The 23,307-nt window shown below is 54.7% G+C and overlaps 4 protein-coding genes across 6 annotated transcripts; all 4 read right to left on the bottom strand.

Annotated features, from left to right (window-relative positions):
- Window positions 1-28: 28 nt before the first annotated feature.
- DVL2 (dishevelled segment polarity protein 2) lies at window positions 29-7,920 on the bottom strand. 2 transcript variants are annotated; one of them, XM_040243554.1, is made up of 15 exons: window positions 7,478-7,920; window positions 5,259-5,328; window positions 4,681-4,826; window positions 4,453-4,550; window positions 4,179-4,314; window positions 4,001-4,091; window positions 3,784-3,853; window positions 3,554-3,693; window positions 3,392-3,468; window positions 2,695-2,762; window positions 2,382-2,510; window positions 2,135-2,266; window positions 1,839-2,018; window positions 1,196-1,414; window positions 29-1,051 (listed from the first exon to the last, which is right to left on the bottom strand). In XM_040243554.1, the coding sequence occupies exons 1-15, from the start codon at window positions 7,669-7,671 to the stop codon at window positions 603-605; spliced, it is 2,199 nt and encodes a 732-aa protein (XP_040099488.1). In that variant the 5' UTR covers window positions 7,672-7,920; the 3' UTR covers window positions 29-602. The 2 variants fall into 2 exon arrangements, with proteins under 2 accessions (XP_040099488.1, XP_040099486.1); XM_040243552.1 differs by having other exon boundaries at window positions 4,441-4,550; window positions 7,478-7,878.
- A 509-nt stretch (window positions 7,921-8,429) lies between these two features.
- Window positions 8,430-13,179, bottom strand: PHF23 (PHD finger protein 23). Of its 2 annotated transcripts, none has more exons than XM_040243536.1 (5): window positions 12,566-13,179; window positions 10,954-10,985; window positions 10,692-10,784; window positions 9,314-10,148; window positions 8,430-9,213 (listed from the first exon to the last, which is right to left on the bottom strand). In XM_040243536.1, the coding sequence occupies exons 1-5, from the start codon at window positions 12,597-12,599 to the stop codon at window positions 8,999-9,001; spliced, it is 1,209 nt and encodes a 402-aa protein (XP_040099470.1). In that variant the 5' UTR covers window positions 12,600-13,179; the 3' UTR covers window positions 8,430-8,998. The 2 variants fall into 2 exon arrangements, with proteins under 2 accessions (XP_040099470.1, XP_040099471.1); XM_040243537.1 differs by lacking the exon at window positions 12,566-13,179 and adding an exon at window positions 11,548-11,575 and having other exon boundaries at window positions 8,657-9,213.
- A 496-nt stretch (window positions 13,180-13,675) lies between these two features.
- Window positions 13,676-16,396, bottom strand: LOC120866076 (GABA type A receptor-associated protein). Its single transcript, XM_040243543.1, has 4 exons — window positions 15,484-16,396; window positions 14,873-14,951; window positions 14,615-14,733; window positions 13,676-14,173 (listed from the first exon to the last, which is right to left on the bottom strand). The coding sequence occupies exons 1-4, from the start codon at window positions 15,571-15,573 to the stop codon at window positions 14,108-14,110; spliced, it is 354 nt and encodes a 117-aa protein (XP_040099477.1). The 5' UTR covers window positions 15,574-16,396; the 3' UTR covers window positions 13,676-14,107.
- On the bottom strand, window positions 13,682-23,232 carry CTDNEP1 (CTD nuclear envelope phosphatase 1). Its single transcript, XM_040243541.1, has 10 exons — window positions 22,428-23,232; window positions 19,526-19,592; window positions 19,314-19,432; window positions 19,033-19,104; window positions 18,496-18,612; window positions 18,157-18,268; window positions 17,659-17,743; window positions 15,484-17,367; window positions 14,615-14,951; window positions 13,682-14,173 (listed from the first exon to the last, which is right to left on the bottom strand). Exons 1-8 carry the CDS (start codon window positions 22,527-22,529, stop codon window positions 17,307-17,309), a joined length of 735 nt encoding a protein of 244 aa, XP_040099475.1. The 5' UTR covers window positions 22,530-23,232; the 3' UTR covers window positions 13,682-14,173; window positions 14,615-14,951; window positions 15,484-17,306.
- Window positions 23,233-23,307: the final 75 nt, after the last annotated feature.

The raw sequence follows: 23,307 nt of genomic DNA, 5'->3' as shown, positions 1-23,307 counted from the left end.
TCCCAAAGAAAGGAGCCAGAGGCGCAGGGAGTTTGCCCCTATTGCTTTATTTAGTGTTTATACAGGTGACTAAAATAAATAGAGTAACAAAAGCAGCTACACGGCCCCCAATACCAACTACCCCAGCTTCCTTTGACGGCTGTCTAGGGGAACCAACCCCCTTCCACGTCCCAGGGTACCAATGACTACCCTCCCACCCTGCTCAGGACAGAGCTGACTGGGCAAATGGATAAGGAGGTCACATTTAGGGGTAAGAAGGAGGGGCCCAGGAGACAAAGATTCTTCATATAAAAGAAAAATTATCTACTAAAAAAATAGTCCCCAAAATGTAAGAAAATCTATTTTAACTCCCCAAAAGGCTTATAAAAAACAATAAAGCTAAAAATAACCAAAGGTCCCTTGTTGAACCCCAAAGAAAAGGGGAGGAACCAGGCACTGCTGGAAAGTCACAGTGGCAACAACCTCACAGCAGACAGCAGCCCACAGGACAGGCTGAGTCCAAGCACCAGAGGAGTGATGAGCACATGATTGACAAGACATCCAATCACAGGACAGGAGCACCAAACACTGACAGCCGATCCAGTGTGGCCCCACCGTGGGCTCTACATGACATCCACAAAGAACTCACTGGGGTTGCCCATGGCCATGTGGAAGCTTTGGCGGCTGGCAGTCAACTCTGGGGGCACAGAGCCCAGGTCTCGGACTGGAGGGGCCCCTGGAGGCTGCACTGCTGGAGGGACAGGGGGTGGGGGTGGCGGCATCATGACCACCATCATGGGGTTATAAGGGAGGGCCATACCAGGAGGCGGGCCATAGGGATGCAGCCCTGGGTGGGCTCGGAGATTGGGAGCACCCCCTGATGAGCCCCTGGATGGGGGAGGGCCCCCATCACCAGTCCCACCAGGTTCCCCACCCCGCCGAAGGCTGCCGCCCCGGCTGGAAGGCTCAGACTCACTGCCACTGCCGGACTTGGACTCAGGGGCCCGATCCTCAGGCCTCCCCGTGCGCCCCGCCCCCCCATCGCTTCGCGTCGACCCACTGCTCCGGCTCCCTGTGGGGAGAGAGGGGATAGGAGCAACTGAGCCACAGCCCAGGTTCTTCAGCCTCCCCAGTCCCTGCTCTAGCCTCTGCTCCTTGGCTTTGCCTTGGCCCCCACATCCAGACCCAGCTATGTGGGGATGGGGTGGCAACTTACCCTCACTGTGCTGGCTGCTGGCACTGCCTCCGGCGTAGGTGTAGGACGAGAGCTCGTGGTAGGGTGGGGGCTGAGGACTGTATGGGTGTGGGGCTGGGTACTGGTATGAGAAAGTGGGCAGTAGGGGCCAGGGGGTGGCTCCAGGCAGAGGAGCCAAAGTATCCTGGTCTGAAGCACCACTGGAGCCATCGTTGTCATTAAGAGACAGGTTGACTAGGTCTGGAAGGCAGAGAAGAGATCAAGGATCACTGAGCTGAGAAGCCAGGATGCCAAGACATCGAATGAGGAACCGGGAACGGTTTCCCCACAACCATCTGTGGCAGGGGTTAATGGGAGGGCCTCTGATAAGGAATGTCCCACCTGCCACAGCCATCAGGGCAGGAACGCGGCCAGAGCCACCCTTAGTCCCATGTCTCCCCTCCCCAGCAGACACAACCCTGAACCTGCGCACAGCTCATCCAGCACAACAGGGGTGTATGTCAACCCCCACACCCGTCATCAGCCAGTGCAGGGGCCAGTGAAGGACGCTTGCGGCTCAGCGTGCACAGCAGCCCCGGTTGGGTTTCTGGGCTAGGCCTCGGGCTGGAAACGCAGGACAAGACCACCAGGGCCACTCTAGCTGGGCCAGGACAAGGGCACTCACAGCTCTCACAGCCACCACTGAGGTCTCCAAACACGTAATAGCACTGCTCAGAAAAGGTGATCTTGTTCACAGTGTGCCGGATGAGGCCTGCCTTGAGTAGCCCACTGGCGTACTTCCGGGCCTCCCGCCGCTCGGGAAAGCCCTCCACGTGATGGTACAGCCAGTCCACCACATCCGAGCCTGGATTGCGGAAGACAGAGAAAGGCCTCAAGTTCTTCTCTCTAGCTTTCACCCCCTTTCCCAGTTTTGGCCTCCTCCTCTTCCTCCCCCACCACTTGCCCAGAGCCCAGCCACACCCAGGAAGGCGTTAGGGATGGTGATCTTGAGCCACATGCGGTCCCGAACTTCCAGTCCCGATTCTGGAGCAGCCATGGCCTTGGTCACAGACGCCATGTCTGTGTGGATAGAGAGGCCCCGGCCCTCACAGCCTGATGGAGGACAATCAGGGAGTCAGAGTTAGGACCAAGGCCCATGGAGCAGTGGAGTCACACCACAGCAGGTGGCATTCCAGGGAGCGAGGATGAGATAGGCCAGCGGGCTCACCATCAGGAAGAGAGGATCCAGAAGTGATGGTACTCATGGACGAGGAGCCTGGATAAGCTGGGAAGGTGCCAGTCAGTGCAGCAGAGTGTGAGACCCAGGCAGCAGGGTCGATCGGCTGGATGGGCTCATCTGCAACAGCAAAGGCCACCAGGATGGTCACCTCTCAACCACAGAGAGCCACCCCCGTCCCTCCTCAGACTCCTGTTCCAGCTCCACCGTGCCCCCCTATTACGCCACTCCCTGTAGCATGGAGGCCAAGAGTACCCACTCCTGCCCTGTCCTCCTAGCTGTAGGACCCCTAAGCATCACTCACTTCGGGGGAGAGTGAAGTAGGCCTGGGGAGAGGGATCCCAGCACTTGGCCACTGTCAGCACAATGGGGCTGTGGAGAAGAGAAGGTCAATCAAGTGGGGGTAAGGGCAGAGGCCTGAGGAGAGGGGAGGCCTGGAATGAGAATGGGTGAAGGACAGAAAGAAGCAAAGAGGAGAGACCAAAAGCATGACTGGGCCTGAGAAAGTGATGGTGAAAGGCTCCACAATAAGGGTGACTAACACAGGTCACTCTTTAAAAACATACTGCTGAGTAATTTAAGAGAGAAGACACTGCACGATCCCACTTAGACAAAGTCCAAAAACAGGTAAAACTAAAGTGTGTTGTTCAAAGACATGTGTATGGCCAGTCAAATGAGGACCAAGCACACAGCTGTGGTGACGACCAAAGAATCAAGAGCCTGGTTGCCTCTGGGAGAATGAGACACGAGGAGCCAGGAGGGGACACTGCGGGGACCCTGTGTGGGTCAGCAAGCTTCTAGGTCATGACCTAAGCAGTGGGGACATGGCCACCTGTTCACCCCAGACTCATGACATCACACATTTTTGTTTTATGAACTTTTTGACCAGCTCTATCTTATGTTTCCCCACTCTGTATTATGACAAAACCAAAAAAAAAAAAAAAAAAAATTGAAAAGGCAAAGAAAGAGGACTGAGGACTTGGACCAGCACACAGGCTCACCCTGGCTTGTGCACGATGTCCCTCAGCACCCGCACGGCATCGTCGTTGCTCATGTTCTCAAAGTTCATGTCATTCACCTGGCAGGAGGGACCATGGGTCAAAGGCGAGAGGGAGGGGCTGAGAGCGCTGGCCAAGTCAGTGCGTGGCCCTGCTCCAGCTCACCTGCAAAAGCATGTCCCCGGGTTCGATGCGCCCATCAGCCGCCACAGCCCCACCCTTCATGATGGAGCCAATGTAGATGCCACCATCTCCCCTCTCATTGCTCTGGCCCACAATAGAGATGCCCAGGAAGTTGTACTTTTCTGTGGAGGGAAGCCAGGTGATGAGGGGAAGCGCCAACTGCATGCCCCCGCAGGGACCCTAGAGACCAGATCCTCCCGGCCCCTCCATACCCATGTTGAGCGTGACTGTGATGATGTTGAGAGACATGGTGGAATCGGTGACGCTGCTGAAGGATGAGGCCTGTGGTGGGCAAAGGGGAAGGAGCGGGACTGCCTCTAACACCCCGGGACAAGCGACGGGATTCTCGGGCCTCGGACCATCTAGCCCAAGGCCCGAACCCCCAACTTCCCCAAGGGAGGTCCAGCTGACCCACAAGAAGCCCCTCACCCTCTCCAGGCGGGGTGGCCGCTGTTTCCTTCGCCGCCGGTGGCGCTTGAGGAGGCGGGAGGCGCTGCTCTGCTCTGTGGAGCTGCTGAACCTGCTGGGAGGTTGGGCAGTGGTCATGGGGCCAAAGGAAAGGACGGGAAGGAGGGCTAGTGCCCTGGGGAGATCCGAGGAGCCTCACCTGCTCATGGTGTCGTCCTCGTCGGAGTCCCCTAGGCTGGTGCTCTCCAGCTCACTGGTCATGAGGGTGGAGGAGCTCTCATACCCCGCCAGGTGGCGCTCCAGCCTGGAGGGGCCGCTGGGCCTGTGGCCCCCTGCTGAGGAGGAAGAGGCACCTCAGGAATCAGGCTCCTCACTGCATCTGGCCTAGATGCTTCTGTTCTGTGGAGCCAACCCCTCCCCAGCTCCCGCTCTAGCCGGCCTCCAGGCCCGGTTCCCCTCACCGCCATGCTCACTGCTGTCTCGCCTGCGAGGCCGCTCCCGCCTCAGAGACACCACTGACTCTGTTTCTGTCTCGGGCTCCAGGTTTTCCCGGCTGCTGGACACATTAGGGCTAGATGGGCAGAGAGGGTTCTCAACCTCCATCAGTGGGACAGGGCCCCAAACCCTCGGCTTCCCCTTCCATGGGGCTTGGATTCCCTCCTCATCTCCCTCCCCTGGATGCAAGAATCCCAAGGACTCACTGGAAAGATGGAGGCCTGGAGTCCCCAATGCCACTGGTCCTCTCTGGGGGCAGAGGGGGCAGAGGTGGGGGTGGAGGAGCCACGTCTGTCCGAGGCTCGTGGGCTGGGGACGCCATCTCAGGTTGCGGGTTATCTGATGACACTAGCTAGAAGGGTACCAAAAAAACACAGCTCAACAGGGAAGTGAAGGCCTATGAGGTAGGAGTAAGAGAAAGAACTAGAAAAGGCAACAGGGCCTGAGAGAACCTGGAGAAAAGCAGACACGAAAAAAGCAGCAGCAAGTGTTAGAGGCTCCAGAAAGGGAACGCTGAGAGCCTCCAACTGGCTGGCTCTCCAAACAGCTAAGGAGGAAAAACATCCCAACTGTCCAGTGGTTAGGACTTGGAGCTTTCACTCTCAAGGCCGGGTTCAATCCCCAGTTGGGAAAGCCACATGATGTATGGCCAAACACAAAGAAACAAACAGGTAAGGAAGCAAACAGTCACAGATTGCAGCAGCTGAGATGGATGGGCACAGGCTGAGGCTTGGAGGAGCTGGGAAGTGCCAAAGGGACTGGTCCTCAAAGCCAGGCCGCTTACCCAGGATACTACCCTTCCATTGAAGCAGGGAAGGCGGGCATTGTCATCTGAAATCTCTTCCTTCACCACCCTGCCAAGAGATAAGATAAAGGTCAGTGAAACTGGAGCGGCTTTCCCCACTCCCACCTACATTTGAAGTTTCTCCCAATCTTCATCCAGCTCAAGGATGTTGATTTCCTCCCACCACGGCAAATCCTCCTCTCTGACATTGAGTCACTTCACTCTTACACCCAAGAAATCACCAAACTGAATTCCCTTTCCTTATTTCTCCTTCTCTCCCCAGTTCATCCTTGGGTTCAGCGTTGTTCCAGAGCTTTCCAAGAGTCTGACTGAAACCTCTCAGCCCAATTTCAAAGGCCTTCCCCTAAGGCTGCCCTAGCTGCCCCAAATATCTAACCTTAGAAGCCTCACAGGCAGCCACCCCATTCCACACACAATTGCCCCACAAAGGCTTTGTGCTCCTCGTCTATGTCTCTAATCTTATGCTTTCCTTAGTTTTCTCTAACTCACTTTCAGATGGATGTTCAAATGTACTGTCATCTAGTAAAAACACCCATTAGATCAAAGAATGGTACTTAGTAGACTGAGCTCCTAAGGAGTGGTGAAGCCCAGATCCCCGTTCCTCTGAGCCTCACCTGGCACAAACTCTGCATTAAGCAATTTGCTCCTCCTGACAGACCCCAAAGCCCAGCCCTGAGGGCGATCTCACCCATGGGTTCCTTCAATGGACCAAACTTGCTCCTTCTTTTCAACCACCACACGGAATCAACAGTGCTAATTTTGTTCAACACCAAGTTCAACCCCAAGTCCCTGACCACACAGCAAAGTACCTGATGCTGCCTAACACTAAACTGATAAAACATACTGATCACGAGACATTCTGCCCTGAACACTCTCACACACATTCACCCCCAAAATTAGGACCTCTTGTCTAATTAACCCTTTAGACTAATATGATTCTAGGACCCTGGATATATGTCAACTCAATCCCATCTATTATTAATGTGATGACACAGCCCAGCGACTACCAATCTGTCTCAGCCTAACACTTGCATTCTTCACAACATAATCCAGTCTCAACACAGTCCAGCCTGCCAAGTGATTTTATCCTGTATCGCTGTAGCCTAGTTCAAGAAGTAGACTCCATGCTAATAAAGACAATGACCATTCACCAAGAACATACATACCATGCACTTGTACTAAGCATTTTACTCTGGTTAACTGTTTCACAGATGAAATCAATGAACAAAGTTAAATGCCCCAAGTTATATAGTGCTGACAAACAGAAGAACCTTGAATTTCAATACAAGGTACTCCTAAGACAGTACCACCATCCCAACATCCAAGTCTTTCTAGGTAAAGTCCAGTCTGTTCAGCTTTCCTAGAATCCAAGCTATCCCGGCCTAAGCCAGCCTCCCTTCAAGAGCTGCGATTGAGGACAAAGAGTACAGTCCTAAAGATATAAAACACAAAAAGGGCTACCCTGAATTATTTAAGGTTCCAGACTATTCCAAATTATCCAGGATAGCCCGAAACTATTCTAGTATAGGCTAGAATGTCCCCTCACGCAGCTGTCTACACCAATATAGACTAGAATATCCCAATACAGCTGTCTGTACTAACATAGACATGGTCAGCCCTGTGTACCCCTATATTGACTATCCCCCAAAAAACTAGACCTCCAAAGAAACAAAGATCAACAGAACCCAGTGCAGACCATAATGGCAGCTCAATACAGCACACTGCCTTAGTACAGACTAGAATATCCCCCAAACAATCCTGTCTGCCTTAGTATCAGAGAGAACATCCCAAATTGGCCCAGTATAGCCCAGTTGACATCAGCAGGTTTCCCAATATCCCTCCACAACCTGTGTGGCACAGGACTGCTCACAATGTAGTTACCAGAGGATACATCAACCTACCTCATCGCTGTCCAGAACACCCGAAAATAAATCAGTGTACTACTCCAGTATAGCCTAATCTTCTCTAATCTGGTTTAGCAGTGCCCATTCTGTCCTCCTACAGCTGCGTGCGCCTCAATCTATCCAAGCATAACGTTGTCCGTCCTGGGATAACCAAATCTACACCAGCACAGTAAAATCCGCTCCACTAGTGCCCAGAAAATCCCAGCATGTCCCAAGGTAGCCCGATGCCCCTCGATATCACCCACTACACAAAAGCACAGCCCCCATCCATCCTGTTCTAGGCCTCGCGCTCACCCGAAATCCTGATCCATAGACTTGAAAAAGTACTTGGCGCCCGCGGGCCGCTGCAAGACGCTCTTGAAATCGCCGAGGGTGATGCGCTCGGCGGGGACGGGGATCTTCACCAGGTAGGGAGTCTCTTCTTCATCCAGGTGGTAAATCACCTTCGTCTCCCCAACACCACCGCCCCCCGCGCCGCTGCCCGCCATGGTCTCGCCCGCGCGCTCCCGGGCTCCGCCGCCCACCCAAAGGGGCTGTTCGCCCCCGCCGCGCCTGCGCAGTCCCGCGAACCGACGCACAAGCACCAGGACCGACACAGCGCCAGAGAGGTGTGAAAGGGAGGAAGGCGGGGGTCAGCGGGGTGGCGGCGGCGAAAGGGGGGGCGGGCCGTGGGGCGCTACCCAAAGCCGCGGGCGCCGCCGCCGCCACCGCTTTCGCGAGTGCCCTCCAAGCGCCCCGCCCACCTCTCCCCACGTCACGTGATCAGAACCGACCCCCCCCTTTTCGAAACGCCTCTACCACGTGATCCTCTCGTGATCACGTGACCTCTCGGCTCCGCCTAGTACCCCCGCCACATGATTGCTGCTTTCAGCAACGGTCTCCCAACCTTCTGCGGCTCCTCCTCCTTGTGTGTCCCCACCCGCGTCCTCCGACTACCCTGACCAGGCTGGGCTTTGCCCTCAGGGGGCAAGCAAGCAATGCCTGCACGCTTTATCTGCTCCGGCAGGGAGCTCCAACTTTCCTGCGTTGGAGCGCGCGCGTGGGAGGTGTGGGTGGGAGTTGGGGGAGGGGGATGGTCCTTGACTGGGGATGAGGCGGGGCAAAGCCAATTGAATTGAGGTCATAGGATTGGTGGGAAAGGCGCAGTCAGATCATTTTCAGTAGAGAGGTGGGTTTCAGCCCCTCCTCCAGCCAGCTTTTCCAAAGCCTCCCTCCCCAGCACGACAGTCAGTGAGGGCTATAAACACAGAAGAGCCCACTCTGCTTTATTTACAACACGCAGGCTGTCTGTACAAACAGCTGGCCAGTATTATTAAAAACAAAAGAGGTGAGGAATCGTCACCTTTCTGTTTTCCTTCCTCCCTTGGCCAAGCTCTGGTTGGCACTCCACCTCTGAGCTGCCACGCTCAAAAGGGGAAGTCCTAAATTAAAAATACAACCGGTGTAGAATAAATGGGGAGTGAGATAGAAGAAAAGATGAGGGAGGGGAGTGCTATATTTACACTAGAGTTTTATAGACAACTGTCCCACTCCATCCCAGTTCTAACCCTGGCCCAGAAACTGAGCAGTGGCACGGACAGTGTAAGTGTCTAGGGACCCAGAGAGCCTCCCACCTGCAACTGCAATGGGTCCAAGTTCAAGTCCACAAGGTGGGAAGGAAAGGTAGGGTAGGAAAACCACTCATTTCCAAACCAGTCTCCCTTGGGAATTTCTGCCTCGAAGTGGGACATCTCAGCTTCAGGGAACATGTTGACCCTGAGGCTCAGTTCCCAAGTCACGTTTCCATTTGAAGTTCCAGCCTGGAGATGGCATGTGTCAAGGTTCTCCAGATTTCGGAGGCCCCCCTAATCGCCGGGCCTCTGGCCGCAGTTCCTTGCATTTCTGGCAGTAAAAGAAGTCAGGAACATTGGTCTTCTTAATCTTAGCACAGGAGAGGTGGATCCACGTCCCACACAGGCTGCACTCAATCATGGGCCGGCCTGCAAAGGGCTTTCGGCAGTAACACGTGATCAGATCCCATGAATCATCACCTGGAAAAAAGAAGGTATGTTTGGTGTTCTGAGTTCTTGGATCCACACTACCCCAAGACCCATCAACCCAGTTGCTCCTGGGCAGCCCCAAATTTCTCACCTGATTCTACCATGATGTCCTCATCCATGACCCGCATCTCGCCTTCACTGGAGCTGGCATCTCCATCTTGGCTTGTTTCAGTGCTGCCCACCTCCTTGCTTTCACCGTCAGTGGGAGGGGCTCCTTCGGGGTGCACTGTGGCAGGGGGTCTAGGAGCCTCAGGTGTTGGTAGCACAGGGGCTGGGGCTTCCCCTCCTACCATCGCTGCCATCTCTTCCTCCTCCTCCTCCTCCTCTTCCTCCTCCTCCTCTTCAGAGTCTGTATCACTAGGGGGTGCCCGGGGAGGCCCAGGAGGTGGGAGTCTATCCCCTCGCTCTGCCTTTTTCAACTTCCGCTTCTTGCTCTTCTTGATTCGAGACCTCTTTTCCCCATCCCCAGGGGCTGGGCGGGGCCTCCGAAGTACCCCAAAGCCTGTCCCCCCTCCTGGCCCCAACTTTCGATTCTTTCGGTCCTTCTTTCGAGGAGGCTGGGAGAGGTCCCCCTGGGAAAGGGGCACTGGGGTGAGAGCAGCAGGGGGCCGGGAAGCATGTGTCAGGGATGTGGGGGACAGTGGAGATGCCATTTTGGGCCCATCTAGATCAAAGAGAGAGTCCTTGAGTTTCATCTTCTCCAGCAGAGTGGCACTGTCAGGGGCCTGCAGACGAGGGAAAGTGGACCTTGGGGGTCCTGGCTGGGTGGGACCTGCTTGAGCCGCCCTTCTCTTGGATGACTTTGCTTTCTTAACAAAGGTCTGGATGGTTCTGAGATCTGAGGGGGCTGAGTCCCAGCCGTCGCTATCTGCCGCACTCTCACCTCGCAATGGAGAGCTGGAGCCAGAGGCTGGCCAGTCACTTTCCTTAAAGGACAGAAAAGACCAGGGTCAGAGGGGGCCCAGCCTTATCTCAGCTCCTCTACATACCAAACTTAACAGACGAAAATATCCTTCCAAAACCACCAAATCTCACTATATTCAGAAAATTTATCACCATCCCCATTCTCCTCAGCATTTCCTCTTGAACACTTCCATGTTACCTCTGCCCTCAAATCCTCACCATCTCCCCAACACCCACTGCCTTCACAACACTGCGTCCCCTAGACCAGAGCAGTATTACTTCAGCTGTTTCTGTGCTTCATTTGTTACTATCTCCAGCTTCCTAACACTTATCCCAGAGGACCTTCCATTAAGAACACCCCAAAACCATTCACTGCACTCAAGCTACCTATCTGTTAATTCCACTCCCACCCAGATACTAGTTCTCCCACCAGAATTTCCATTTCCTTAAGTCTTTCACATGTAATTTTGAGGCTTTGTATATAAAGTAACAAAGTCTCATAAGCTCAAGAGCTCCTCTACAGCCCTAGGACACCACCCTCCAGTCAGTTGTCCTTCTGTCCCTACCTCCTTGCTAGGGGGGATGTAACCTGCATAGGCCAAAACAAAACTGCAAAATTTGTTGAAATCCTCAATTGTCCTCCGACGTTTCTCTGGTGGCTGAAAAAAGAAAATCACACAGAGTTTAAGAGGGGCATCTCCAAAGGCATAGTCCCCAGAGGGAGGAATCAGGAAAAGGTGGAAGGAGAGAGGAGAGGCCCGGGCGGGGGGTGGGGGTGGGGGCGCGGCTGCAATAATATTGGGCTGCAAAGGAATGGGAAACCCTCACCTGAGTCTCTGGTTTAAGGGTCGGAGGTGGATCTGTAAAAGCAATAAAAGCTGAGTCAAGGCACTAGGAAAGAGTCGGTGTGAAACCCCACCTCTCAACCTTCGCGGTCCCAAGTGAACCTCCTCCACTCCCAGGTCCTTCAGCCAGGCGAGCAAGCCCCCAGCGGTGCTGGGCCCGCCCCTGCTCCCCCTTCCGCCCCGCGAGGGGCGGAGCCTGGGCGCGGCGCCCTCTCAGGCCTCGCTATAGCGCTCCCCTCCCCCCCCCCCCGGGGCCTGGGGCCCCGCCCCCCCCAACTCAGGGTTTCTCTAGACTCCGAGCTCCTCGGCTCTCTCCGCGCCCCACCCCGCCATACCGCTCCCTGGACCGAGCCCGGGCTGCCGCCTGCCCCTGTCCTTCACACGCGCTCAGTGCCCCGAGTTCCCACCCCGCCGCGCTCTACCGCCCCGGGCCCTCCGCGCCCGCACACGCCGCCCGCCGGCCCCCAGGGTCCAGGATGACCACGCCGAACCGCTCCCCGCCCTCCGGCCCCTTCTACTCGAGCACGAGGCCCGGCGCGCCCCTCACCCCCCCACCCCCAAACACACACGGGCTCACACATCCAACGCCACTTCGCGGCCGGGACAGACCAGAGAGCTCTCACCCGGACGCGGCCCCACCTGCCCCCCCATGCCGCGCTCCCCACAATTTCGGCGTCCCTCCGCCCCCATCCGGGGCTTTGGCCCCTCCCCGTCTCAAGCTCCTCGGGCTCCCCGCCGGGCCCCCGGGCCCAGTTCCGAGCTCTCTTCGGCCGCCGCCCCCCCTCCGCCCCCGGACTCGCCACCAAGTCACTAGACTACGGACCCCTAAACTCTAGCCCCCACCCCAGCTACTCTGCCTGCCCAGCAACCCCAGCTGCCGCCGCCGTTGCCCCCCTCACCCTCCGCAACTCCCAGGCTCTAACCCTCGCCGACCAAAACCCCCCTCCGGCGCAACTCGCCGGCCTTAAACCCCCACCCCGCCCCACCGCCCCCAAAACTACCCTGCTCTCGTCGCTCCCCAGCTCCCTCTCCCCACAGCTACCCACCGACATAAGTCCCTCTACCGGAGACAATGCCCAGGCCCCCTCTTCTCCCCACAACTATCTGCCCACCCCTCCAACAATCACCGGGCTACCTCCGGCGGCAACTACCGGGAGCTCCGGCACCACCGCCACCAACTCCCCCACCTCGGCGAACTACCGAGCTCCTCACTCAATCCTCTCCTACATCCTCTCTCCTCAACAACTCTCCGGCTCCCAGATTCCCCTAACCTCTCAGTTCTAGGGCCCCAACCTGCCGGAGGCCCTTTCGGCCCCCTAACCCTCGAAGCTCTGGTTTCCAGCTCCCACTCCCCCATCCCACCCCACCCCCTCTACACACACACAGCGTCTAATCTCCAACTACCCCCGGCCCAGTCTCGCACTCCTCTTTCCTCCAAGGTCTCTCAACTCGTCACTCTCCCACCTTCAGGGGCAGGCCCCCGACCCCCTCCCCGCGCTCCCCTGCTGGGCTCCGGGGCTCGACCTCCAAGTTTGCCAATAGATTCCTCGCCCGCCCCCCGCCGGCTCAGCGCCCTGTGCCGGTCGAGAGCTCACCTTCGGGACTGGGCTCCGCCATGGCTTCCAGCATCGCCCCCTACCCTCCTCCCGGTTCGGCGCCCCCCTCCCCTGAGCCGGGGATCCCGGTGCCGCCTCCGGTGCTTGGTGCTCCTACTGCCTCGCTCCACAGAGGTGTCTGTTTCGGCTCGGTAGTGACTCAGTCCGCTAGCCGCTGCCGCCACCTCCCTCTACCACAGCCTCCCGCACTCCCGGACCGGGCCCCCTCCCCCCGCGCCGCCGGCCGCCTGCTCCCTCCTCCTCTCCACCCTCCCTCCTCCTCTCTCCCCCTCCCTTCGCGGGCGCTAACGCGCAATGCATCAAGGGGATTGTAGTCAGTCCGCGGTGAGCGAGAAGGGGCCTGTATAAGCATCCGGAACTTCAATTCCCAGCAAACCACGGACTGGCGCAGGCGCACTAAACTGCTCTCCTCCCCCGGGGAGTGGCGGGGAGATTGGGAGCAGAGGGGAGGGCGGAAGAGTACGCGCAGGCTCCTGGGATATGTAGGCTAGGCGGCGCCAAGAAAGAACGGGAAGAGGAGATAAGAACTCTCGGCCACCATACTGCCTCAATTCTGCAGCTTTCTATCTCCGTGGGGACCACCCCACTTCCGGCCAGACAGAGAAAGGCTGCTGGGAGATGGAGTTCTGGTGATAATGGCTCCCTCCTCCCAGTTTTCTCCCTCCCTTGGATTCCACTCCACTGGATCCCTCACGCCGGCACGAAGTCTGGCAAAGCGACATACATCTGAGAACGGAGTCCTTTCACTAGCTCCCATACTCGAAAATCTCTTCCTTAATCCAGAAAGTTACGACACAGTTGGATGTTTTATCTGAAGCAGGTGCGTTCAAACTTTATCCACAGGAACCCACTGTAAAAAACTTTAATAACCTCAGGACCCAACCCATATACACGTATATAAAACTGAACTTTCATGAAATGATATTCAGTATTCCATCCATCACAACAAAAGCACACTCTTTATATACACAAGGAAAAGCCCAACATAAGCAGAACAAACCAAAATATACTATTCCCTCTAACCTACTCTTTTCCCACCACTTGAAGAGAACAAAAGGGGGAGGGGAACAACACAAAGAAAAAATCCAGTTCAGCTTGGTGGTGGTTTCCTCTTTATTCATGTGCCTCCTACTTTCCCCCACAATTTCAGTCCCTTCCATCTACCCCCCAAAAAGAAGGTAGTGAATAGAAAGGATTGTTGGGGCTCTGAACCCGTTGGGCAGTTAGAAAGGGAACAGAAACCAAAACAATCACCAGATGTGACAAAGACTGACAATCAAGAAGTCTAAAGCAGAATGGGAAAGGTGGTAAAGAAAGGGGAAGAAAGAAAGGAGAGGTATTAGAGGCCATCTCCCCCATTAACCCTTGTGTTAAGAGGGTCTGTAGGAGAGTCTCAAACATTAGGAAGTGCAGGTCCTGAAGAAGGGAGGTGGTGTTTGAACCTCAAGGAGGAGTAGGTCAAGGAAGGGGGGCCACCTCTCTCTTTGTAGAATGGGACCCCCCACCTTAGGGGCAGCAGCTTCACAGACCGTAGACACTTTCATCACTGTAGGCAATGTATAGAAAGAAGTCTTCTTCATGGTGTTCCTGGGATGAAGATAGAAAATAACAGCATTCAGGCATCTGAGTTTTAGTTACTTGAACCACCCACCACTGGGACATATTCTTCCACAACCATTCTTTTTGAAGACCCCAAACACCAGTGCTTTGACTTCCCTCTCACTTGCTCCAGACCATAAGTGCTGGGCAGTATTATCCTATCCACAGTCTTGGACAATAAGATCTCAAACTATTCTCTACTGCCTTGGAACACGGAATGGCTGGAGGGGAGTCTGGACCACAGCAGTTACTCTGGTTCACTGCCCTGTCCAAATCCCTAACCCAGAACGATGCGGCAATCTTAAGGGTGAATATAAAATTGAGAGCTAAGTAAGCCAGCTGGTTCAAGAACTGCTGACTTCAAACTTTCTGCCCCTCAAGCGCTTCCAACTCCTCCCCAAAGCCTCCTCTACTTCCCAGGCACCATACCTGGTACAGCTGACCCATTGTGGCACTGGTGGGCGGAATGACGTTGTTGACGAAGAAAAACAAGGCATCCTCTGCTCGGAGATGAATTCGCTTCCGGATTAAGAAGTAGAACTGACCAACTGCCAAAGATACAAGGCTTGATGAAAGTCAGAGATCACAAATACCCTCAAAAGAACACCTGCTATGTGGAGTGTCCTCCATCAGAGACTGCACTCCCACCCCCAGGAAACAAATCTGAGTACTGGGTCAGGTTCCCACCTGTAAGATCAGAAGGCACCAGGTATTTCTTTTTGTCCAGGTCTCCTATCCGAGCTTTAGGAGCCTTTTCTACTATCACCTGTTGAGAAGATAAAAATTAGCAGACACTAGGTACACAGACGCACAGCTCCATCTGTCAAGAACTCAACATTCCTAGCACCCACACGTACCCCAGACTCATTTCTCTTTGTCTCTTAACACGCGGCGCAGCCCTGAATAGGAATTCTGACCCCATTGACTCTAATTCACCTAAACATCCAGGATCCCTGAATACGGCGTCATAAAAACAATTATGTTACTCAGACGAGGATGACTTATTCGGGCCAACCAGAGCTTCAATTTCAAAAACCCTATGTGAAGTTCAGACTGTCAAACGCCCCACAGCCTCCCACGGGAACCCCAAGGTCTGTCTCTCGAGTCTACATCTCACTTTCAGCTCTATTGGTACCCCATTCCTTTCATCTCCGGTCCCAGAAACAGCGGTTTGGGGCTCGTTCCCAACGCCGCCACAACCGGCAGCCTGATGCCTGCGCTGTGGGTCCCGGACTCAAGCCCAGGCTGTGGCGTCAGCGCCAGCGCCCCGCGCCCTCGGCCCTGGCTACTGTCCTCACCGGGACCCGGTCCGGGTATTTCTTTCGGATCTTTTCGCCCTCAGAGCGGCGCTTCTCGAACGGATGCTCCTCTTTATACACGAACTTCATCCTCCCGGGAACCGGGCTGGACCGGGCTGGGCTGAGGGAACCCGGGGGGGGGCCGGGACGGGGGGCGGCGGCGACGGCAGCGACGCGCGGGCGGATTCAGCGGAGCGATCTCCGGACTTGCGCCACTTCCCTATTCACCAACCCCGCCCCCGGCCAACAGGGGCCTCCCAGGCTGCTATGTTACGCCACTGACGTAACTGCCCTAACGCCAGTAGCGTAGCACCACCTACTGACCTCCTCTCCCGCCGTCAGCGTAATCGCTTTGGAATCAATTTGTAAATTACGCAGGCGGCGTAGGAAAGATGGTTGCCTTTTGCTATCGTCGGAAATAACTGAAAATCCATTTCCCGACTTTCCCCTCAGGGAGGTAACGATGAAAAGGGCTAAAAGATGGTAATCGGCTCTCCGAAAGCTCTTTTCGGAAGTAATGCAGAGGAAAAGCAGATAAAGGATAGCTATTCACGAAATCTGTTGGTACGCTGAAGGCGGCCGTTGACACCAAAACAAAGTAGTACCCAAATGGAGGAAGAGGTCTCCGGAAATAAAGGAGGGCAGAAACGAAACCTGTGTTTGGAGAGACGCACTGGACGCTTAAGTTCCAGTAATGAGTGGACCAATAGGGACCGGAGAGGAGGTCTGAAAGGTAAGGACTACGTCAGCGCGGAAGAACACTGCTGCTGTGTCCGCGAAAATCATGTGATCTCAAAGGGCGGAGCGTCACGTGGCGGGCGCGAGGAAGTAGAGCCGGCTTGGGGAGGAGGGCCCCGGGGAGGTGGGGACGTGAGGCCAGGTCAGCCAGGGGGCTGGGGAGCCCGCCGCTCGAAGGAAGCGCCTGCTTGGCTAGTACATGCCAGTCTTCCAGACAAAGCCCCGCCTTTCTTGTCGTCGAGGTTTCTACTCCTTTAATACTTCGTCCTACTGCACTGAAGCTCAGGTTCTCTCAGGACATACAGCTGTCTCTTCACTCCCCGCCAGGGTGCCCATCCTGTCACCAAGACCCTTCCTGCCAGGGAAAGCCAACACTCCCCTTCCCCCTACACTTAGGGTCTACAGCAGGCTCTTCTCTGCCTAGTGAACAGGGTGGATGTTAACAAAAACCCCTCCCTCGTTTCCCCAGACCCCAGAGAAGTACCTAGGGCAGCTTTGGTTTCAAAGTTATAATGCATGGTTTAAAAGAGAGAAAAGGAAAAAAGAGAGAGAAAGCTGGTTACAGATCTGAGGGAATCTAGGAGGAAGGGCAAATAGAGGGAAAGTAAGGGAGGGGACAAGTTTGGGGGAAGTCCAGTGGCCCAAAATCCCAGTTTCCCACCCACAGCCCAGCCCTTGGAGTGAAGAATTAGATCAGTTTTGTACAAGAGTTTTTAAAAAATCAAATCACAACAAAGCTGGCTTCGCTTCTCTTTTGAGCCTCCCGGATTACCGAATGTCTGTCTCACTCTGGCCAGTTGTGTCTCTCCACCAGACACTGTTGCGGCTCTCCTAGGTCTCCGCTTATGTCCCAGTCTGGGGTTTCCAGGAGTGCGAACACGAAGTTAGAGTGAGGCTGCTTCAGAATCTGGCCCTTGTGTCCATCCAGACTCCGTAGGGAGTGCAAGGCTCCCAGGGCAGAGAGGGGTGGGAGGGGCAGACCCTGCCCAGACAGTCCTCACCGTTGGACAGGGCATCAGACGGCATCCTGAGGGCTCACCCTCCCCTTCCCCCCCACCCCAACTCAGGTGGAGGGGGAGCAGCTGTCACCAGAGCCTATGTTGGTGAAGGTTTCGGCTCAGCACAGAACGAACATCAGCGGTGAACCTGGGACGACAATAACTTGCATTGGTAGAGTCCTCATGGGGACAGCCTCCTCACACTAGTGTAAAGCAGCCTCACTGAAGACGTGGGACAGAAAGAACCATTTTTTCATGAGGCTGAGGTTCAGTTTGCCCAAAACCCAATGGCTAAAGGTGAGTTTTCTTAAGACCTAGGTTCAAAAATTATATTCTTAGGGAAAAGCGGTAAGGAGGTAAAACAGGACAAACTTTTATTCCTTCTTGGGATGCCCTACCACTCCTCTCCTCAGAAATCTAGGTGTCTAGCTTCCCTTACCTGAGGGCATCCAGCATTGGAAGCAGGTTGAGAAGGGCGGTATCACTGGGATCACTGAACCAGGATTTGATGGGGATGGCATTGTCTAGGGTGGGTGAAAAGGCACATGAGAATAAAGGGTTCAAGAGAGAAAGGGTGTTTTCCCTTTTATTTGGGGGTGGTTACTTTACATAACCTCCCTCCCAAACTCAATGACCTAAGTAAAACCTTCTGTATTTATCTTCCAAAACGAAATTAAATTTTAATCACCGTATCTCATACTAGGGTAAGGCTTCTAGTCAAACTTGTGCCTTGTGTCTTACCTAAAGCAAATTTTATATGAAAAATCTGATTTATGAAACAGATATTGGTGGGGGGAGGCAGGGAACACTCTCATATGAAAGAAAAACAGCTTGCATCCTGACCTACTGTAAACCAGGGAATCCCAGCCCCATGCATTCAAAATACCTCCTCAGAACCACTTTCTAGTTCTGCCAGACTCACTGCCTTCTCCCTTACCTGGATGGCTCCTGTAAGCCCCTGGGGAGTTATCCAGGATCACAATGCTGGAGAGGTCACTGTGGACCACAGAGAGGTCCTTGATGTAGCTGCCCAATTCCAAAGTGCAGTGCTGGAAGGCAGGGTGGGCTGGGCATCAAAAGGAGACTCGCCCTCTGTGATTGCTCCCCAATCCCAACAATGCCCACAGGCAGCCAGTTCCCACAAAAGGGGATTATGTAGTACCCCCACACACACCCTTAGAAGGTCCCATTCCTGGGTAGCTGCCTCAAACTGAAGCCCCTCCCTGATGGCCTGCCTCCCCAGACTCATTCTTAGGCTTAGATTCTAGTCCCTTACCTGTCTGTAGTATCTCCTCTTGAGAATGCTTCTGCTATTATCCAGTTTATCTGCCACAGCAGAGCCATAAATCTCCATGCTTGCTGTGAACACCACCAACTCGTACCACTGGCTCACCTGAAATAGATCAGAGAAGAGGAAGCTGTCAGAGAGGTGATTGTTCATTTGGACATATAGTTCCCTTTTACTAAGACTCCAGTGTAGACCTTCAGGCTTTTCAGCAACACTGCATGTCTCTGAAGACACAAAATTTTGAAACTGTCCTTAAGACTCCAAGTTTTAGGCATCATACCCACTTAAGATTCACAGATCCAAGAACAAGAGAGCAGAAAAGCCATGCAAAAATAGAATTGCATCAGCATAATAAATGAACCCTAACTATGGAAAGCCCTTCTCTGACCATCCAACCACCTCCCCTCTCCAAAACTGCCCCTGCCCATTTCTCTTGATCCCTTAATTCCTCCAAATCCTTTACATTCCCAGAGCCCTAAAATCATTCCTTCATCCCAGAACTGCCTTCAGCTTCTGCAAACTCACCACTTCCAAGAAGAAATCCACATGGGGCCTCTTATGTACAAAAAACCGGACGGGATGTTTGTCTATTACCACCTGCGGAGGAACACAGCAGGGCTGGGAGAACTCCTAAGCACCTCCACCCAGGCCTCAAGGACACCCCCTACCCTCCCACTGCTTGCTCCCTTTTCAGGCTGCCCCCATGGCCCAAGGACGAGGCCAGGGACGAGGTACTCTGGGATTGGGAAAGAATCTGAGCAGAATTACAGACACAAGTTATTCCATCACTTCGTACTCCCACACACCTTGAGAATGAAGTCAGGAGGCGTTCCAGGCCGGACTGTGGGCCTCAGGACCCCATCATGATGGGAGTGAATAAGTGTCTCATCCAGATCCAGCACCAGGATCTTCCTCTTCACCTGGCCTGAACCACAGGGGAAGGGGTAACACCAACCTACCTCCAGCCAAGACCTCGAACCTGACCTCACCTAGGGTTGCTCCCAGCCAGCATACTCACTTAGCCGATTCCGGGACACAGGAGATAAGGGGAGGATGTCATATCGAACAGTTTGGTACTGAATTACCTAGGAATAGCAAGAGAGAAGGTTAAACCCTGGACAAGGAAATCTTCCCCACTAACAATAGGAAGCACATGTTGAACATTTACTAAAAATTGAAGTGAAGTGAAAGTCACTCAGTTGTATCCAACTCTTTGCGACCCCATTGGTATAGTCCATGAAATTCTCTAGGCCAGAATACTAGAGTGGATAGCCTTTCCCTTCTCCACGGTATCTTCCCAACCCAGGGATCAAACCCAGGTCTCCTGTGTTGCAGGCGGATTCTTTACCAGCTGAGCCACAAGGGAAGCCCCTATAAATTGGGCATGGTATAATTTAGGGTTATTTATGTAATACTCAAAACAACCCTAATAATAATTATAACAACAATATTACCCATGTTTTAAGGATGAAGAAACAAAGGCTGAGAGAAGTTAAATAACCTAAGACCACACAGCTAGGAATTAGTGGTTTGCCCCTCCAGTAAGAATGAAGACCATGAAAGCATGGATTTTGTCTTGATCATGGCTGTATTCCTAGAACACTATTGCAAGGGTGGTTACTCAACACTAGAATCAATGAAATGATGGAGCCACGATTGTACCCTTGCAGTCCCACCCAAGAACCTGTCCTGTTACCCACGATATTATCCTGCTACGTGGAAATGCATGGCCCTGCCTACCTCCACCTCAAGAATTCTTTGTGACAACTCCCATCACCTTGTGTTGGGAGCTGAGCACCTCAGAATCCTTAGTGGACAGAGGGTAGGTATCAGGAGGGGAGGTCCTTGGGTCACTAAGGGGAAGAGAGGATGAGGGAATCCAGGGGTTGTCAGGTCAGCTAAGTTCCTCTGGCTGGGGGCCACCAGGCCTATTTTAACCAGCCACCTGTCCATTTCTGTCCCTACTAGCCAAGTCACAAGCTGCAGAGAACCTCAGCCCTCTGAACAGCCTCCTTATCCTGGTACCCAGGGCAAGGCAGAGAACACCGGAAAGCCCCACTCACCAGGCAGACTGATAGAGCACCGAGAAGGCCAGAGTGAAGGGCTGTGAGTGGGAGGTGAGGAAGGGACAAGGATGTCAGCAGCCTGGCCTTCCAGCTTCTCCATCTCTCTAGAGGCTCCTGTTTCCAACACTCAGGTCTCTCGCATGCAGAGCTTGGTGATTCCCTCCTCTGCCCTTTTCTTCTAAGCACAGTCCATCCCTAGGCGCCAAGCCTCACCAGAACCAGGCTGCTCCCCACTTGCAAACCAAAGGGCCCTCTCCCCCTAACCCCAAGGCATCTGCCCTTCTTTTCTCGCAGGGCTGCCGATGAGAGCCGCAACAGCTCGGGTGTCCTGTCCTGCTATCTCGGGTTGCACATGCTGGGCATGTAGGGAATGCTCTAAGCATCTGCCAGAAAGGGGGCGGGGGTAGAAACCAGACTGGAAGGAAGGAAGGAAAGGAAGACAAAAGGCTGTGGGGTCAAGGAACCTGTCTCTAGGTGGGCTGGTGCACACCTCTGCACCCAGAAAACAGCTGCTATTTTCTCCCCTAAAAGAAAGGAAAGCAAGGGGGATACTCTCTGCAAGGCCAGGAAGAGAGGACAGCACCTAACATGGAAGGAAAACCCCAGGAGGTAGCCACGCACACATCTCAGCATCTCTGACCTCAGATTCTTCTTAGTTCCTAACCCTTGTCTTGGGGAAATAGCCCTGCCTACAACCATGACCACCCAGAAACAATCCTCACCCTAAATCAAAAAGTGAAAGTAGACTGATAAAGGAGACACTGAAGCCAAGGCCAGGCCCATTCCACCACTACCACTCAGGGCTGTCTGGAAGTTTGACCTAGGCAGCCCCTACCAGATTTTATTTCTTCCAGTTTTATTGAGTTATGCCAGAGTACAGACTGGAGATTCTCAACACCCCAACTCCCTGAGTCCCTCCCCAGCCTCCTTCAGTGTATTCTCCCCCATGGGGGTGAGAACACACAGCACATTTATTATGTTAGCCTAAGGAGATTTGACCTTGGAGAAAAGCTATGGGGGAGGGAACCCAGAGATACACTCCCCACAGTATCCCTCACAACGCTGGGGTCTCCTGGAAAAACAAGCATGCCCTCAGATTGAAGTCTTTACAACTGACAAGCACCGTCTTCTGATGAGGACACTCAAACTTTAATGTGCTCCCTTCTGCAACTAAAGATGACCATCATAAACGCATTTTTATGCGTTTTTCAATCCCAGAGTCTTGATAAGCCTAAATATTCACACTCACACTATGAACTGGGTTTTCAGGACCTTTTGGGAAGAGTTCCCTTAATCTGAACCGCAGGAGCTTCTCCTGCACACCCAGGGCTTTTCCTAAGTTCCCATTCTTGTTTGTCACATATGCCCTCCCACCCACCCCCACCCTTGGCACAGGAGCCGGTATATTCCTTGTCTTAAGACCAAACACACACGGAGATTCCAAATAATAGGAGGGTCTTTGACTAACCCACATCGATGGATCTGCTGCCATCAAACAGGTGTTCCCCGCCTATCGGTTTCTTTAGCAACAACTTAAGCTTTCTTAAAGAGCGCTCCACCCACCACCCTGGCCCCCAAGAATTGCCAAATCCTTTTACCGTCTAGCCCCCCTCCACCATCTCGGTTCTACCGCAAGGGTCTTCCTTTTTCCCATCCCACCTCATGCCCAGCTACCGGTGCTCTTGCCCAGCTACCGGTGCTCTTGCCCAGCTACCGGTGCTCTAATTCTCTAGCGGTAGAAGCTGCCGCCAAGACTCGGTTCCTAGGCCCAAACAGAGGCCCGACACTTTCCGAAAACCCTTGAGCACAGCTGACAGAGGTCCCCACCACCACCAGCGCCCACCCAAGGCTCACCGTGCGGATCTGCCTCCGCAAAAGGTAAATGAAGAAGCTCCAAAGCTTGGCGGCGAAGGCCACGAACGTGCGCAGCCCCAGCAGACACTGCGTCCGCATCATCCCGATGACCCCGGCACCGCCGGCCCCGGGGCCCCCGCGGCCCAGCTCCGCCAGCCCCCCGGGGGCAGCCCCCCGCCACCGGGAGGGGGAACGGGGGCCCCGAGTGGCAGAAGAGGCTGCAGAGAGGGGCACGGAGCGGGCGGCTCACAAAGCCACCCACGACGAGGGGAAAGCCCAGCGGAACGGGGAGCTGGGGGACAGGCGTGGGCAGCCCGCGGGGGCCCACATGGGCGGGGAGTGGCACCGACGGCTTCGCCGAGATTGCGGGCCGAGGCAGGTCGGGCTACAGTGGGGTCCTCCGAGACCAGGAGAGAAGGGGATGGAGAATTGGGGGAGGGGGCTGTGGGGGAGGGGGTTAGGGAGAAGGGAGGGAAGGAGAAGGAAGGGGGAGGGGAAGGGGGGAAGCGGAGGGTGGCCCGCTGCGCAGGCGCGCTAGGGGGCTGCCCGCGGGAAAGGGGCGGGCGGGGGCAGCGGCGCGCGAAGGGCCGCGGAGGCGGTGGCGAACGAGCCGGGTGAGCCAAAGACCCAGGAAGAAGGGGAGGGGGAGCCGAAGGACGCGGATGGCTGGACCAGAGCGGCCTCCCCCTCCCCGAGGTCAGGGGCGCCTCAACCGCTGGGGAGCGGGGCTGCAGCCTCTGCAGCTGGATTTCCCACTCTGACAGGCGCCATTTTACCGCCCAAAGGGCTCCCTCCTCCTTTCTTCCCCCCTCCTCTTCCCCTCTGACACTACTTCCGGTGGTGACGTGTATTCGCTTCACCTGGACTAAAGTTCCCCCTA

The sequence above is a fragment of the Oryx dammah genome, unplaced genomic scaffold (assembly GCF_014754425.2).
Source record: "Oryx dammah isolate SB20612 unplaced genomic scaffold, SCBI_Odam_1.1 HiC_scaffold_8, whole genome shotgun sequence".
In the NCBI taxonomy this organism is placed as follows: Eukaryota; Metazoa; Chordata; class Mammalia; order Artiodactyla; family Bovidae; genus Oryx; species Oryx dammah.
Note: the sequence above shows the minus strand (reverse complement) of the source record. Positions and strands in the feature narration are given on the sequence as shown.

Coding starts and splice junctions, on each gene's coding strand:
- DVL2 (XM_040243552.1), bottom strand. CDS start 7,671: ATGGCGGGCAGCGGCGCGGGGGGCGGTGGTGTTGGGGAGACGAAGGTG. Junction 4,551..4,680: donor TCCAGGCCTCCATCTTTCCA/GTGAGTCCTTGG, acceptor CTGCCCATCTAG/CCCTAATGTGTCCAGCAGCC. Junction 2,763..3,391: donor GACATCGTGCACAAGCCAGG/GTGAGCCTGTGT, acceptor TCTTCTCCACAG/CCCCATTGTGCTGACAGTGG.
- CTDNEP1 (XM_040243541.1), bottom strand. CDS start 22,529: ATGATGCGGACGCAGTGTCTGCTGGGGCTGCGCACGTTCGTGGCCTTC. Junction 17,744..18,156: donor GGCTTACAGGAGCCATCCAG/GTAAGGGAGAAG, acceptor CACCCACCCTAG/ACAATGCCATCCCCATCAAA. Junction 17,368..17,658: donor CCAATGCTGGATGCCCTCAG/GTAAGGGAAGCT, acceptor TTGTCGTCCCAG/GTTCACCGCTGATGTTCGTT.
- LOC120866076 (XM_040243543.1), bottom strand. CDS start 15,573: ATGAAGTTCGTGTATAAAGAGGAGCATCCGTTCGAGAAGCGCCGCTCT. Junction 14,952..15,483: donor AATACCCGGACCGGGTCCCG/GTGAGGACAGTA, acceptor TCTTCTCAACAG/GTGATAGTAGAAAAGGCTCC. Junction 14,734..14,872: donor GGTGCCTTCTGATCTTACAG/GTGGGAACCTGA, acceptor TATCTTTGGCAG/TTGGTCAGTTCTACTTCTTA.
- PHF23 (XM_040243536.1), bottom strand. CDS start 12,599: ATGCTGGAAGCCATGGCGGAGCCCAGTCCCGAAG. Junction 10,149..10,691: donor ACATCCCCCCTAGCAAGGAG/GTAGGGACAGAA, acceptor CTGTCCTTTAAG/GAAAGTGACTGGCCAGCCTC. Junction 9,214..9,313: donor GGACATCATGGTAGAATCAG/GTGAGAAATTTG, acceptor TCTTTTTTCCAG/GTGATGATTCATGGGATCTG.